The sequence below is a fragment of the Hemiscyllium ocellatum genome, chromosome 7, assembly GCF_020745735.1.
Source record: "Hemiscyllium ocellatum isolate sHemOce1 chromosome 7, sHemOce1.pat.X.cur, whole genome shotgun sequence".
Lineage (NCBI taxonomy): Eukaryota > Metazoa > Chordata > Chondrichthyes > Orectolobiformes > Hemiscylliidae > Hemiscyllium > Hemiscyllium ocellatum.
This window is the reverse complement of record NC_083407.1, coordinates 87,362,503-87,379,784: the sequence shown is the minus strand read 5'-3', so window position 1 is coordinate 87,379,784 and position 17,282 is coordinate 87,362,503. Positions and strand designations below refer to the sequence as shown.

The following is a 17,282-nucleotide window of genomic DNA, read 5'->3' as shown; positions in this document are numbered from 1 at the left end:
TGACATAGGAAGGAAAGAGGATGAGATTCTGAAGGGAGAATATAGGAAGTTAGGCAGGAATTTAATAAGGAGGTTCTTAAGGGTCGTAATATCTGGATTACTCCCGGTGCTATGAGCTATTGAAGGTAGGAATGGGAGGATAGAGCAGATAAATGTGTGGCTTAGGAGTTGGTGCACGGGAGATGGGTTCACATTTTTGAATCATTGGAATCTGTTCTGGGGTAGAAGTTACCTGCATAAGGAGGATGGATTACACCTGAATTGCAAAGGGACCCATATGCTGGCAGGGAGATTTGCTGAGCTTCTCGAGGTTGGGGGGGTGAGAGGGGGGGGGGGGTGAGGGGTGGGGGGGGGGGGGGGTGGGTGGGTGGGACCCAGGCAGATAGTAAGGCAAGAGATCAGTCTGAGACTAGGACAGATGGGAAAAGGAGCAAGCCAAACAGACCGGGCAGGTCGGAACATAGTAGAGAATGAGGTAGGACTGATAAATTAAACTGCATTTACTTCAAAGTAAGAGGCCTGGCAGATGAAGTCAGGACAGTTATCTGTAAGAATAATAGAGTCGTTATAGTAGAGGTTTTTAACTTTCCAAACATAAACTGGGACTACCATAGTCTTAAGGGTTTAACTGGAGAGGAATTTGCTAAGTGTGCAAGAACATTTTTTGATTCAGTATGTGGATCCTTAGAAGAGTATAAAGGCAGCAGGAGTATACTTAAGACGGAACTCAGGAGAGCAAAAAGCTTTGGCAAATAGGGTTAAGATAACTCCGCACACACCTCTGGACAATTGAGACCATACTGTCCCGGGTTACAACCTTCACCCAGGCTGGCAGGGTCTGGTATCATGACTTTCTCTGATGGTCCTTATTGGAGAATCTTCAATTTTTAGAATTTGCTCTCAGACCTTGATCTTGAGGCTTTTCCTATTGGAGTAAGCCAGACATCCACTGTAGATTTGAACATCTTGTCTTCTGATACTCAACAGTGGCAAACATTTGAACATTTGCTGCTTCTCCAAATGAAGATTAGATTAGATTACTCAGTGTGGAAACAGGCCCTTCGGCCCAACAAATCTACACTGACCCACCAAATGCAACCTACCCAGATCCATTCCCCTACGTTTACCCCTTCACGTAACACTATGGGCAATTTAGCATGGCCAATTCACCTAACCTGCACAATTTTGGATTGTGGGAGGAAACCAGAGCACCGGAGGAAACTCATGCAGACACGAGGAGAATGTGCAAACTCCACACAGTCGCCTGAGGCGGGAATTGAACCCGGGTCGCTGGTGCTGTGAGGCAGCAGTGCTAGCCACCATGCCGCCCTCTGGGCTAATATGGGTTAATATTTTACTCTGGGGTTCCAAGGAAGGGTCACTTGCCCAGAAACGGTAACTCTGATTTCTGTCCACTGATGCTGCTAGACCTGCTGAGCTTTTCCAGTAATTTCCATTTTTGTCTTTAAATATGTCACTCTCCTTGCTACAAATGGTTCAAACTTATCTCTGGCTTGGTTTTTGTGAATCCATGCAGCAGAAGGCTATCTGCTTATCAGAGAGAGAGAGAGAGAGTAAACTGGTGGTGGTTTAACCTGAGGGTCACTGCACCTCAGACGAGGTTGAAAATGTGATACCTTCATGGTAACCTCAGTCAGTCCAGGCACTAAACCCATGCTGTTAACATCACTCTACTTCACAAACCATTCATCCAACCACCTAGCTGTAACTGTTAGAAGGCTGATAGTGAGCAAAATATTACCTATCACTTTGTTACACTATTTCACAATCCAAGGCTAAGTCTGTATACCCACATGTGCTCATATATACCATAGCCGGTGGAGAATGTGATTTTTTGAATTATTAAAAAAAAACGCAACTTTATGAACTAAGAGATGAATTCTTTTAGCCCTGATATGGAGGTGCTGGTGTTGGACTGGGGTGGATCAAGTTAAAAATCATACAACACCAAATTATCATCTGGCAGGTTTACTTGGAAGTACTAGCTTTCAGAACATTGCTGCTTCATCAGAGAACTAGTGGGGCAGGATCAAAAGATGCAGAATTTGTAGCAAACATTCACAGTGTCATGCAATTAAAATGGTATATTGAACAAACCTAGATTGCTGTTAAGTCTTTCGCACACACATATAAATCTATGGAGTGAATTTTTATTTGCAGAATTGTATTTGTAGATACATTCTATTTTTGTTCAAAAAACACACAACCTGCAGGCAGTCAATCCATATAACATTTTATAAATTCCTAGATATAAATAGAATGAGTCTGACTCAAGATTGGGATACAGACTGGCTCTAACCTTACACCTTTAATGCATTGTCTGAGCTGAGATGTCACCTTGTTTTTATAAGACCTTAAGTTATCTCGAAAATGTAACTTAAAATAAGTTCTGGGATTTACTTATTAATGAACGGAAACCTGCAACCTTTGCTAAAAGATGAAAGACCTAACAGCAATCTAGGTTTGTTCAATATATCGTTTTAATTGCATGACACTGTAATTTTTTTGCTATAAATTCTTTGCCTTATGACCCTGCCCCACTAAATGCTTGATGAAGAAGCAGTGCTCCGAAAGCTAGTGCTTCCAAATAAACCTGTTGGACTATAACCTGGGGTTGTGTGACTTTTAGCTGAAAATGTGTTGCTGGTCAAAGCACAGCAGGTCAGGCAGCATCCAAGGAACAGGAAATTCGACATTTCGGGCCAGAGCCCTCGTCGAATTTCCTGTTCCTTGGATGCTGCCTGACCTGCTGTGCTTTGACCAGCAACACATTTTCAGCTCTGATCTCCAGCATCTGCAGACCTCACTTTTTACTTGTGTGACTTTTAACTTTGTTTTTTAGTCCTAACGTTGACCTTCTATTCGCACACAGACTTACGTGGGAGGAACATGTGTAATTTAGTGTCTTCTGGATATGTAATGAGTAAGATATTATAACATTTGCTAAATCATTCAAAAATGTGAGAAACCGTGGTTCTTTACAAACCCGATGGCTGGTTTGTAATAGCCTGACACTGAGGACCTTGTGAAATGGGTGAGGTCAGTAGGACATGTACATCATTTGCAGGGAGCTGAATGCTGGAAAATATCATCATTATTAACTTCTTCACAATACATCTTACATGATAATGTCAAATCGATCACTTTTATACTTGCCTCTTTCACGGTTCAATTCAGGGTAGAGTGATGTTTGTGGCCCATCTCTTTGCTTTTACAAGAGCAAAACCATTTCCATTATCTCAAATGGTGAAAGCACCAGCTTATAATTCCTACTACCACAATGAGAAAGGCAGATGGAAAAGGATAAGCAACTACCTCATGCTACAATTCTCTTTTAACCTGATCTGCAGAAACACCAAATGTAAAGAAAAACTTCAAGTGATAAGTGGTGGCCATGGGAATCACTAGAGAGAGAGAGAGAGAGAAGCAATCAAATACTCTATACCGCACAATGAGCTCTGAGGCCTAGACAATCCCATTTTGTGAAAAGCAATTGAGGGATTTTGGTGGAATTGAGTGAATGCACAAATTCTTCACTGCTTTTTGTTATGACATTGCTGATACATAGGGAACATGTGTCCCTTTACTGTCATGATGTTTACTACAAACCTGTTTGCCAGTGAGGCACAAAGAGAGTTTAAATGTATTACTGAAATCAGTTGTCATAGGGATTGTTAAAGTGCAGTCTTTAAATAATGGTTTAACATCAGTAAATTGTTGATTCTATGCTATTTATTTAATCAGTCTGTAGGCAAGGAAAATGAACAATTTCCCAATCAGATTGAGAACCTGCCAGGAATAAATATATAGGCAACCATTCCAACAATAAACCGCACACAAGCTGACAACAACCTAATAACAGCTTCACCTCTCAGTTTCTCTCACTGATTGTTCTGGACACATCAGCAGCTTGTCTTTGTGAATTATCATGTTGCTGCTTCACTTTCCCTTTCTCCCCCTGCCATTCTCTGTATTCCTTCCAACCCTCTCTGTCACTAATTCTCTCTCTGTCTAGAATAGTAACTCTCTGCAATCTCTTTCTCAATGATCTTTTTCTGACCTGATTTTATCATTTCCTCCTGAGCCTGTGGTCTGTTCACGACCCTGCATAATGATGCTATTTATGCTGTCAGTTTGCTTAATGGTGAAACCTTTGTGAATAGTTTAAATGTACAATCCTTTTACATTTAGAGAAATGTTCACAAGATCCCAACTAATCAGGAACACAAACACTGCAAGTTTTGCTTTAATGTTCTCTTCGATATTAAAGTTGGTGACACCCAGAGAGCAGTAAACTCAAACCCCATTCAAGATTTGACCAGGTCATTGGAGACAGATGGGAAGGTGGTGGGCTGGTAAGTTGGCAGTGAAAGACAGCCATAGAGCAAGTCTTCCTGCCATCTTAGATATTTCCAAAGGCAGGAACAGCAACAGCCTAGCTGCCAGCAAAACAGAGAGGGATGATTTCTTTACAAAAATAATATTCACTGGGGGATGTAGGCTCGTTTCAAGATTAATTGTCCATGCCTAATTATACTTGAGAAGGAGGTGGTGAGCTGCCGCCTTGAACTGCTGTAGTCCGTTTGGGTGTAGGTGGACCATATGAATATAGACAGAGTAAGACCAAGAGTAAGCCCTTTCAGCTTGCTCCAACATTCAATAAGATAACAGTTGATCTGATTTTAACCTTAACCTTCCTCCATATCTCCAAAAATCTTTCATCCCCTTGGTAATCAAGAATCTATCTACCTCTGCCTTTAAAATATTTAACAATTCTGCATCCACTACCTTTGGAGGAAGGGAATTCCAAAGACTCAACCCTCAGAGAAAAAAAATGTGATATTTGTCTTCAATGTCTTTATTTTTAAACTACAATCCCCTGTTCTAGATTCTCACACAAAACGAAACATCCTTTCGATACCCGCTTGGTCAAGTCCCCTCAGGATCTTGAACTGAATTGAATTGAATTTATTGTCACGTGTGCAAAGCACAGTGAAAAGCTTTGTCTTGCGAGCAATACAGGCAGATCACAGAGTTAAGTAGCATAGACAGAAAATAATAGGTAAACAGCAGCAAAAATAAAAACACAGGTACAGGCAAATGTTAAGAGTTTGTGAGTCAATTCAGTATTCTAACAACAGTAGGGTAGAAGTTGTTACAAAACCAGCTGGTGTGTGTGTTCAGGCTTCTGTACCTTCTCTCTGATGGGAGAGGCTGTAGAAAAACATTGCCAGGGTGGGATGGGTCTTTAAGAATGTTGGCGGACCTTCCTTGACAGCGGGCCTGGTAGATGGATTTTATAGACGTGAGGTTGGCCATTGTGATTGTCTGGGCTAAGTTCACCACTCTCTGTGACTGTCTCCAATCGTGAATGGTACAGTTGTCATACCAGGTCATGATACATCCAGACACAATGCTCTCGATGGGCCTCTATAAATGTTAGCAAGGATATTTGCCATCATGCCAAATTTTCTCAGCTGCCTGAGGAAGAAGAGACGTTGTTGGGCCTTTGTAACCAGTGCGTCCACATGAAGAGTCCAAGAAAGCTTGTTATGGATGACCACTCCCAGAACTTGACACTCTCCATTCATTCCACCTCTGTGCTGTTAATGTCTAGGGGGAATGAGTAACATTCCGCCGAAAGTCAATAATGAGTTCCTTGGTTTTGCCAGCATTGAGAGCCAGGTTGTTCTCAGTGCACCATTTTTCCAGCTCTTCCACCTCCTGGCTGTAGTCTATTTCATCGCCATCTGAGATTTGACCAACTATGGTGGTGTCATCAGCAAACTTGCAAATGGCATTAGTCTGATATTTGGCGACGTGGTCATGGGTATATAATGAGTACAGTAGGGGGCTGAGTATGTGCCCTTAGGGGGCTCCAGTGTTGAGTGTTAGTGAGGATGAAACATTGTCCCCAATCTTCGCTGATTGTGGCCTGTGGGTCAGGAAACCAGTTGCAGAGAATGGGGCTTAGTCTGAGATCACTAAGTTTAGTAATCAGTCTTGAGGGGATAATAGTGTTGAAGGCTGAACTGTCATCAATGAGTAGGATTCTTATGTAGCTGTTCTTGGTGTCAAGATGTTCTAGTGAAGGGCAAGTGATCTGTTGGTCTGATAGGCAAATTGGAGTGGGTTAAGAGTAGTAGGGAGGCTGGAGTTGATTAATGCCATGACCAGCCTTTTAAAGCACTCCATGACCACCGAAGGTAGGGCCACTGGGTGGTAGTCATTGAAACATGCTGCATGAACCTTCTTAGGCACAGGGATGATGTTGGCCCTCTTGAAACAGGTCAGAAGGGCTTATGCCCGAAACGTCGAATCTCCTGCTCCTTGGATGCTGCCTGACCTGCTGCGCTTTTCCAGCAACACATTTTCAGCTCTGATCTCCAGCATCTGCAGACCTCACTTTCTCCTCTTGAAACAGGCAGGGACAGTGGCCTGCTGCAGGGAGACGTTGAAGGTGTCAGAGAAGACCTCGGCCAGTTGATCTGCGCATGCTCTGAGTGCACGGTCTAGTACTCTGTCTGGTCCCATCACTTTCTCTGAATTCACACAAAGGAAAACTAATCTGACCTCTGATGCAATGACTGTTGGGATAGGTTCATCAGGACTTGTCATAATAGGTGTTACCTCTCCGCCGAAATTCTGCTCAAAGTGAGCTTAGAAGGTGTTGAGATGATCTGGGAGGGATATGTCATCTTCTGTTAACTTGCACTGTCTCTTTTTAGAACCTGTGATGTCGTTCAGACCTTGCCATAGTCGCCGGGTGTCTGTCTGGGTCTCTAGTTTGGATCGGTATTGGTCCTTGGCTGTCTTAATGGCTCTGGGAAGGTCATACTTGGATTCTTTATATTTAAATGAGTCTCCTGATCTGCAGGGCCTCATGCCTGGCTTTTAGCAGGTGCATATGAAACAAAGCTCTTATGTTTCAATCACGTTCTAAACTATAGGAGATGCAGGCCTAGTCTGTCCACCTTCTCCTCTTAAGGCAATCCACTCATTCCAGGTGTTAGTCTAGTACTCTTTCTCTGAACTGCATCCAACACACTAACATCCTTCTGTAAGTACGGTGACCAGTATTTGCTACCTGCACATTAATTGTCTCTGATTCATGCACGAGGACACACACATTGCTCTGCATCTCAGAACCCTTTAACCTCTCACCATTTAGATAATATGCTTCATCTTTATTCTCTCTGCCAAAATGGACAATTTCACAATTTTCCACCTTGTACTGTATTTCACAGTCCTTTGCCCATTCACTGAATTATAATCATCCACAATGCTTCCATATTACAGCCTAAATCCATCCAAAGTGCGAGTCTAGATCCTAGGAATTCCCAACAGTGAATGGAATAACATTGAGGAGAAACACAGGGAGCTGCATCATGCTCACTGCACAGAGCACAGAAAAATAAGCTTGGGTGATGAAAGTGTGGAAAACTATCTGGACAACAATTAACACGCAATACTCCAATACACCTACAAGCTGAGATCACTAAAGTGTGAAGTCCAAATCTCTGGAATGTTATGCTGCCACTGGAATGATTGTTAAACCATCTACATTGTTTCAGGTTTCCAGCATCCACAGCTCTTTCATTTATTATACACGTGACAGCTGTACTTTTCAATTCAATTTTTCAATTCTGTGTAAATAGTTTTGCAACTATTATAATGTGTACACTTTTGTACTCCTATTGTATGTAAACTTGTCTTGAGAGAATGCAAGCAGTTTGTGAATTTGTTTTTGTTTAAGACCTGCATTGCTTTAAAAGCTTGATAAACTGATGAGCCAAGGACCAGATTGTAAACCGTTTGGCCAACTGCGATGTGCAGTCCAGCAATGAGCATGCTTTGAGGAGGTACGACACATTATTAACCTTAAGTGCAAGTCTAAACTGTTAGTAAACCAGTTTTAGCTTTTCAGATAAAACCAAATTGGTGCCAGTAAATCTGTGTTAATTACCAATTAAGGAAGAAAATATACAACAATCCAATGAAAATTCATGGTTGAAAAATCCACCGTAGGAGATACTTATACTTTCTACAGCACACCCATTTTTTCCCATTGTTTCTTTAGTGTTTAACGTTTGAATCACTTGGACTGGAATTTGGTACTTCTCAGACTGCATCACCTTTAATAAATACATATTCAGTCCCATGATTCCCTGCTCAAACCACCTTGGACTCATATGCATCATGCATAAATATATAGGAAAACATTACATGCAATTATTTTGATCTTTTCAAACCTGGTTAATAAACATGCTTGTCTCATTATGCAAAGAAAGGAAACAGTAAACTGTATAAAGATTTTCTTTCATGTAACAAAGGTAGAAAAATAAGTCCTTTTCTCTGCTATGTATAATCAGTAAGTTCCAACACTTTGTAGCGGGTTTGTACTCTGTATTTATACACAATTTGGCTCATTTGGAAGGTACATGCTAGAAACAAATTGCTAAAAGCTGATCATGCCTGGATTTAGACCTATATTTTACAATAACCTCATAGGCATCCTAAGACAGTGTAATTCATTCATTTGTAACTTTCTCAGGCTGCACATTCTTGTGTCAATCTATGTGCTCCATAGCTTGCAAGTTGGCTCCAAGTATCATATATTTCTGATGGCTAAATAATGTCCATTTGTTTGTAGCTTCTCGGAGCAACGAGAAGAATTATTTTTGTTTTAGGTTCAAGACCAGATCAAGAAGCTTTTCTAGAAAAGAGGTGTATTGGTGCCATTGACATGGTAAACATTATCCATTTCTCCAGTCCCTGGCCTTTATACATTTGTCCCTTCATCATCAATGAATTGAATTGAATCACTGCTAGAGTCCTCGGCTGAGGTCCTTATCAATTCAAGGGAACACGTTTCTGACCTTTGCGGCTCCCTCGTTAACCTTATGCTGTATGGGCTTAGGAAGTTAGCCACTTTATCTGGTAAGCAGGCAGTATCTGCTGGGAGGGAGAGTTTTACTAGCGGCGCCTCACTTTCCTTAGCATTATGTTCAGCCACCTGCTGCAAACTGACCGAGACAATGGAGGGCGACTGCACAAGGGGCATTCCATCTTCCTGGAGCAATTGAGTTAATTGGTTAATGTCTGGCGTCACGGACTGATTCTGACTTGGGGGCTCACAGTCTCTGAGGCCTGTACTCTGGGCTGAACCCACCAGAAAGGAGTCCAGAGATAATGAGGCATGAACAGTCTGTATTTTCTCTGCTGTGCTGTTCAAGTTTGATACTGATGATCTTGTGGGATAAGGGTTGCTGTCAGGCCATGAGCCTCTCTGCTGAAAGTCAGGTCTCAACAGAGTGGGGAAAGTCGGAGCCATGGAGGGAGCCTGCAATCGAATGATGCTGCCAAGTCCACTGCTGTTACTGTGGGTTGCTGCCAAGCTGGGGTTCAGGATGGGGTCTGGAGAGGGAGCCAGGTACTTGTGGGACGTCAACAAAGGCTTCAGGAGTTGCATCATATCATGCAGGTCTTTACTCAGCTGGGTGACTTGCTCCGACAGGTGAACCATCTGGAAGGTAAAAGAATCCAAGTGTTGAAACCGATTATGAATAATTGCATTTCACAAGTAGAACATTTTCAGTGGTCCAGTTTGATGAGTTCACAGAAATTAAACCTCATGTTATTCATTTTAAATTCAGATCAAATTAATGACTACATCTGCCCTGGGCTTAAAGCCACTATTCAAAATTGATTCATTAAGATAAAAGATTAGTTGGAAATTATCATAACTTCAACAAGTAATGGGCCTGTATTTGCAGAAAAGCTGCTCTAGTGACTAATGTTCAAATGATGCAGAAATTCCAGAGAAGCAAGCTATGAATAGATTCCATTACTCCATGATATAGATTGTTGAGAATTTAGTGCTGCACCATTGATATACAGGTCAAACATTTTGAATCACTATTGATCATACCTAAATGTAAGTTTGCTCGCTGAGCTGGAAGGTTTGTTTTCAGATGTTTCATCACCATACTAGGTAACATCATCAGTGAGCCTCTGGTGAAGCACTGGTGGTATGGCCCACATTTTATTTATGTGTTTAGTTTCCTTGCGTTTGTTATGTCATTTCCTATGATGCTATTTCCTGTTGTGATGTAATTTCCTGTTCTTTTTATAGGGGGTGGTAAATGGGATCCAAGTCAATATGTTTGTCAATAGAATTCCACTTTGAATGCCATGCTTCTAGGAATTCTCATGCATGTCTCTGTTTGGCTTGTCCTAGGATGGATATATTGTCCCAGTTGAAGTGGTGTCCTTCTTATTTGTATTTAAAGATACTAGTGAGACATCACCACAGGAAATGATTTCACAAACCCAAGAAAACCTAAACATATAAATAGGAAGCAGGCCATATCACCAGTGCTTCATCGGAGGCTCACTGATGATGTTACCTAGTATGGTGATAAAGCATCTGATACAAACCTTTCAGCTCAGCAAGCAAACTTATATCCAGAACCTCAAACTGAGCTACAAATCTTCTTAAAACTCATTATGATCATATCTTTTCCTCCAATCTACTTTGCTGAATTAAAAACACTGTGATCAATTTTTACTTAATGGAGTTTAGAGCCTTGTACAAGGCACAGGACTGAAAACCATTAAAGCATGTAGGTACTGCATAGATTGTCCGAGAATAGATGTTTTACTGGTTTGTTCTAGGAACTTCAAAAGCTCCATTAAAAAAAATTGTTATGAACATCTATTGATTTATTCAACTTGTGCTAAGTATGAATTCAACCAATAATTGGTGAGGGCTTACGCACGTTTCAGAAAACAATCCCAGGATTTGTGGATCCTTCATTAATACCGATTTATAAAGTTATGAACTCAGCAATCAAATAAAACACAATCTGGGAATTCTATCCTTGTATGCCATGACTTAACTCTGTAGTATTCCATTCTGTCCTGGGCCCAGGTACTCTGGATAAGAATCGAACTCTGACCATTCCACTCCCAATTCCCTGTAAGTTTTTCTTTCTTTATTCATTCACAGGATGAGGGCGTCACCGACTAAGCAGCATGTCTTGCCCATCCCTAATTGCCCTGAGGATAGTTAAGAATCAACCACATTACTGTGGGCTTGGAGTCACATGTAGGCCAGGCCAGGTAAGGATGGCAGATTTCCTTTCCGAGAGGACATTTATGAACCAGATGGGGTTTTCTGACAATCAATAATGGATTCATGGTTATCATAACTTCCTTAATTCCAGATTTTGTTTCTTTATTACATTCAAATTCTAACATCTGCCATGGCAAGATTTGAATCTGGGGCCCCAGAACATTACCTGGGTCCCTACAATAACAGTCCAGCGATAATACCACAAGGCCAACACTTCCCCCAAATTCTTGCTATCGTGTGTTCCAATTATGTAAAGGGAAGGATGGAAGGGGTAAGTGGATAAGGGTGTAGAACAGGTAAGGGGTAAGAGAAAGTGGCAAAGTAATGGGTAGACTGGGTATTAGGTTGGGTGGTGAGGGGGATAGGAAGGGTGAGATGGTAAGGTGACAAGGTAGTTGTTTAAAGGGGTGGGATGCATGAGGTGGAGTGTGGGTGAGGCAAGAAGATAAAGTGATAGGGTGGGAGTGGCAATGGCGATAGGTGGTCAGAGTGGCAGTTGGGAGAATGAGCAGGTAGGTAAGGGAGGTAGTTGGGTCAAAGGCTGTGGGTCAGACAGGGTGTCAATGAGGGTAGTCTGGTGGTCAAAACTACTCAGGTCAGGTTGAAGGGAGTTGCAGGAAACCAGGAGCAAGGGGGCAGTTGTGGGTCAGGCGAGGTAGTTGGGGGTAAAGTGGTTGGGGGGAGGGAGGAGTCAGTGTCAATGATTGAGAGTTTCATTGTTTAATTACCCAGCAGTAATGAGTGGTACCATTTTTCTGGTGTCATTTAGTGGGTAACTATCCAGTACGTAATAAGATATGCAATTTGGAGTCCTCCTCTAATTCCAGGTCAGAGATGAAGACAGTTATGGAGGCCCCTGTGGAGCAGAGGAATTGCCCAATAGAAATTCAAGCATCCTGGACAATTCTTACTCAGTCAATGCACACAGAAAAATAATCAAGTAAGGATTATAGGGAAGGAGAGGTGGTTGTACGGAGAAGGAGAATGCAGGGCTCAGTTTGTCACTCTTCATTTGAAAGGTCTTGACGATGGTGTACTGACCTCTTGATTAAGTTTAGAGATATTTTGCTTGGTCTCTTCAGCCTCCCCTGGAAACAAAGTAAACACCAGTTCAATTAGATCCTGAGAATGAGAGCTATACACCGATTGTTATCAACAAAGATGTTGAGACCGGATTTAACCCAAACTAAGATCCCAATGAAAATATTAAAAGTCATAAAATTCCTAGAAAGTAAAATAACATTTCCTTTTAAAAATTAATAAACCTACAATTGAGTTCCTTGAGCAGATGGAGAGTTGTGGGACTTGGCAGCTTCTCAGTCCCAGGGAGCCTTTTACTGAGATTTGTAGTAAATAAATAATTCAATATAACTGCTCCCTAAAATTGCCTTAATGTTCATTTCTTTCTGCAGAACTAATAGATTCACAACTTGATTATTCATGTTGCTGGGGTTTTTTTTTGCAGTTAGATTCTGGAGCACATTGGTGTCTACAAGCAGCACTGTCGAAGTTGTCAACTTGTGTTACACTCAAACCTAGAAGTCTCTATTGCAATACCGGACAGCTACCCCTGCAGAGCTGGTTCTGGACATTTTTCCCAGACATTGCAGTCAAGTGAAATTTGTCACACCACTTTGCCATCAGAAAGCTGGAGGTCCAAAGATTGGCAAGTCATGTTGCAGCTGTGTAGAACTTTGGTTTGGCCACATTTGGAATGTTATGTACAGTTCTCATTGCCACTCGACCAGAAGGATGTGTTGACTTTGGAGAGGGTACAGAAATGGTTTACCAGGATGTTGCCTGGTTTGGAGGGTATTAGCTATGAGGAGAGATTGGACAAACTTTGTTGGTTTTTGTTTGAACTTCAAAGGATGAGAGGCGACCTGTAGAAGTTTACAAAATTATGAAAGGCATGGATAGGATGGATAGTTGGAGTCTTTTTGCCAGGGTAGAAATTATTAGGAGAAGGGGATAAGCTTAGAGGAGATGTGAGAAGTACGTTTTTCTACACAAAGAGGGGTAATTGCCTGGAATGTGTTGCCAGAGGAGCTGATGAAGATGGATACATTAGCAACACTGAACCGACATCTTGATAGGTTTATGAAAAGGCAGGGAATACAGGCATATGACATTTTAGAGTCAAATGGCTTTTAGTTTACAAAGGCATCATGCATCAGCAAAGGGCTGTACTGTTCTTTAGTTGTTGTCCTGTGGATGGGCTGATGTGCTGGAACAGCTTCTTCCTTTCCTGGGACCTGCAGAGGAAACCATGATATCCAACCACATCAGCCTGATGCGGTTATCACCTGGACCAATGCAATCTCAATTGTCTGGAAGAAGACCCAGCATTGTAGGAAAGTGGTCACTCAGCCAGCATAAATGCCAACATCTCGTCTCTGATACTCTCTCTCTGCTCTGGTATCAATCTCCTATCAAGGCCTATGCTTTAGCACTCTCACTATTGCATGCAATATTTTTCCCCACTCGCTGTCATCCAACCCAACCCCCACATCATTAACCCTCAATGTGCTCTCTGCTGCCGACTCATTCACTCAGGACACTAACCCACCTGCATCAACAAATTCGCAATTCATTTTCCTCTCTCTTAATACCGGCCTTGCTCCCATTCTGGCAGGCAAAGAGCCTCCAGCAGAGTAGAAAGAGGCAAGACACATGGTAGGCTTCCTAACATTTGGCTCATCACATCTTATGTGGAGAGGTTCCTTTCTCTGACTGCACAAGCAGGCTGACTTACCATGTTCAAGTTCCTGGGCTGCTTTTGGAGATAGTCCTCGACTTACTATGTAGGACCCCCACAGCAAATGTTATCACCCTGACTCAACTGAGGACTGCGCACAACCATGACAAGCTTCCTTTATGTCTATGGTAAACGGCTAGGTAAATACGGCAGGATGCTGAGCATGAGGAGTCGGTTACATAAAAAACAGGGCAAACCAGGGCAGGGATGCTGTGGGAATGGGAACTATAGACCGGTGAGTTTGGAGGTAAGTTTTTGGAGGGGATTCTGAGAGGCAGAATCTATATACATTTGGAGAGGCAAGGACTGATTAAGGATAGTCAGCATGGCTTTCTGTGCAGGAAATCATGTCTTACTAACTTGATTGAGTTTTTTAAGGATATGACCAAGAAGGTAGATGAAGGCAGAGTGGTAGACATTATCTATATTGACTTTCTCAAGGCCTTTGACAAGGTTCTATATGATAGACTGGTTAGTAAAGTTAAATCACATGGGATCCAGGGATGGCTTGCAAATGGATATAAAATTGACTTGATGGTAGAGACAGAGGGTAGTGGGGAAGGTTTAGTTTTTAGACTGGAGGCCTCTGACCAGCGATGTTCCACAAGGATTGGTGCTGGGTCCACTGTTGTTTGTCATTTATATAAACAATTTGGCTGAGAATTTAGGAGGCATGGTTAGTAAGTTTGCAGATGACACTAAAATTGGTGGGTTGTCAACAGTGAAGAAGGTTATCCGAGAGAACAAAAGGATCTTCATCAGATGGGCCAATGGGAAGATGGAGTTTAATTTAGATAATGTGAGGTGTTGCATTTTGATAAGTTGAACATGGACAGGACTTAATGCTAGGTTCTTGGGGAGTGTTGTAGAACAGAGAGACTTAGCGGTTCAGGTCTATTGAAAATTGTGTCACAGGTAGAGAAGTGGTAAAGAAGGCATTTGACACATTTGCCTTCATTGCTCAGACCATTTGGAGTTGGGACATCATGTTGCAGCTTTACAGGACGTTGGTGAGACCACTTTTGGAATGCTGGCTACATTTCTCATCACCCTGTTATAGGAATGATATTATTAAATTACAGAAGGTGCAAAAAAGATTTATCAGGATGTTACCAAGACAAGGGTTTGAGTTAAAAGGCGAGGCTGGATAAACTGGGACTTTTTTCCCCTGGAGTGTTGAAGGCTGAGAGGTGACCTTATAGAGGTTTATAAAATCATGACAGTTACAGATGAGATGTATCACAAGGGTCTTTTTTTCCTAGCATTGTGGAGTTCAAAACTAGAGGGTGTAATTTTAAGGTGAGAGGAGAACGAATTAATAGGGACGTGAGGAGCAATGTTTTCACATAGAGGGTGGTTTGTATATGGAATGAACTGCCAGAGGAGGTGGCAGAGACAGGTACGTTTATAACATTTAAAAGACATTTTGACATATTTAGAGGGATATGGGCCAATCGCAGGCAAATGGGACCAGTTTAGTTTGGGAAATTTAGACCTGTTTCTGTGCTGCATGACACAATGACTCTATCCACATAGGGTCAGAGAAAGTGAGTTTCCTCTTCTTTCTGACTGTGCAGGGGCCCGTGCGTCACAGTTTCTCCCAGTCAATGCCGTGATTGGGTGCTGATGCTGATCGCAGTACACAGGACCTTGGAATGGACACAGCTTACAGGGAATGTTGGTGAGCATGTGAAAAATCTGGAAATGCAACCAGTTCCAGTCCATGAGCACACAGTGTCCTTGCTGCAGCATTACAACAATTGTTATCGGTGCAGCATTGAAGTGTAGAAATATCTTGTGGGTGGAATGAAAAATGTGCCATGAGTGACTGTTCTTAAAGGATGGCACATGTCAGATGCCAATGCTTGAGAACATTGGGTGTGCTTGTGTATGGAGCATATCAGGCATAATGGAGTCCAAAATAGAGGCCTTTTGGAGCTGCTTAATTCACCAAGATCCTTCTCGGGCTTCCTTGTCCAGGGGTTCAAGCTGAATGTTAATGAGACAGGTTGTGGCACGAACAAGGCATTTAATGAACTATAACCCTTTGATTGGCATCTCACTGTTTCCTATTGAGAAACCTGCCTTGCTGATCAGCGAATGCATTTACAACCCACTGAAGTGCTCCTGGTATCAAAATGGGTCTCGCTGTACATCTTGTCCAGTTCTGCTTCAAATCTCGCCATGGCCCACGTCTATTCAGGCCCCTATAAGATTCTGCCCTAGGTCTTGGAAAATAGAATAAACTGGCTCAATCGAGTGATCTTCATTGCACTTTGGGAAGCAGCAGCATGCCCACTAACCTATCGTTCTTCTTGATGGTATATACTGTCATTGGTGGAAGCTTAAATGAAGTTGCTCTGGGTGCTGCCTTCTTATCACAAGTAGAGTCAGACTATAGAATCTCTTTTTTTATATTCCAGAGCAATTGTATGCCTCTTTATTTTGCTACTTAATGCATGTTTGCTAGCCAGCTTGCAGACTTAAGTCAGATTTTAAAAGGGATAAAATTGAAGAAAACCATTAGGTTACAGCTTGAACATTCTTGCAGTCTGCCTGTCTTAGGGAGCACTCCTCCTTGAATCTTCCATGCTCATTCACAGAATGCAGTACACAGTGAACTCTGTCTCAGGGGCCATTGTGAACTTTCCATTCACATATGTCAGAACTAGCCTTTTTGGAGCCTCTGAAAGAGCTGCCTGAAGACATGTAACATGTTAATTCAGCTTTTGAATGCTTTCCATCATCTCTTTCAACTTCATATTTAATAAACGTTTGCCAAACTATTTATAAAAGGCAGACTGTACACTAAGCAAAGAGGATGACATGAATTTTTAAACCATGCGATAATGTAACTATGCTAACTGAGGCTAGTTAAAACAGAGTATAGCCGCACAATCCTGCACCTTCCCACAGCTGATGTATCAGTGCCGCTTCATTCATGAAAACTGCTTGAAAGAAACACTGCAGATAGCAAAGGCACAGAGTGCATTCTGGGTGGGAGAGAGGCCTTCAGCATCTGAAGCCATGTAACGCCACAACTACGTACGGAGTCCTCCATAGCATGGCCTCAAATTGACAATCCGTAGGTGGCAAGAGAGTCAGAAAGGGAAAAAAACAAACAAAAAGCCTTGTCTTTCCCAATCTGGCAATCACTGATTAATCTGTCTATGACAGTATTGCAGCAGTGATAATACCCAACACATGGTATGTATAACTCCAATCAATGGAGAGGTTTCCTTGATGCTATTTGACCCCAGTTTTGCTAGAGCTCCTCCTTTGGAACAGTCAGTCAAACGCTACCTTGATGTTCATGGCAGCTGCTCCCACCTCATATCTGGAGTTCAGCTCCTTTGTACATGTTTG

At 42.1% G+C, this 17,282-nt stretch overlaps 1 protein-coding gene across 1 annotated transcript in view; it reads right to left on the bottom strand.

The window, feature by feature from the left end:
• Positions 1-8,803: 8,803 nt before the first annotated feature.
• kcnh3 (potassium voltage-gated channel, subfamily H (eag-related), member 3) overlaps positions 8,804-17,282 on the bottom strand; it is a 703,578-nt gene continuing 695,099 nt past the window's right edge. Inside the window, exons 15-16 of the mRNA XM_060828128.1 lie at positions 12,200-12,246; positions 8,804-9,547 (exon numbers count right to left, since the gene is read on the bottom strand). Coding sequence (XP_060684111.1) covers positions 8,804-9,547; positions 12,200-12,246 — 791 coding nt within the window. The remainder of the gene's footprint in view (positions 9,548-12,199; positions 12,247-17,282) is intronic.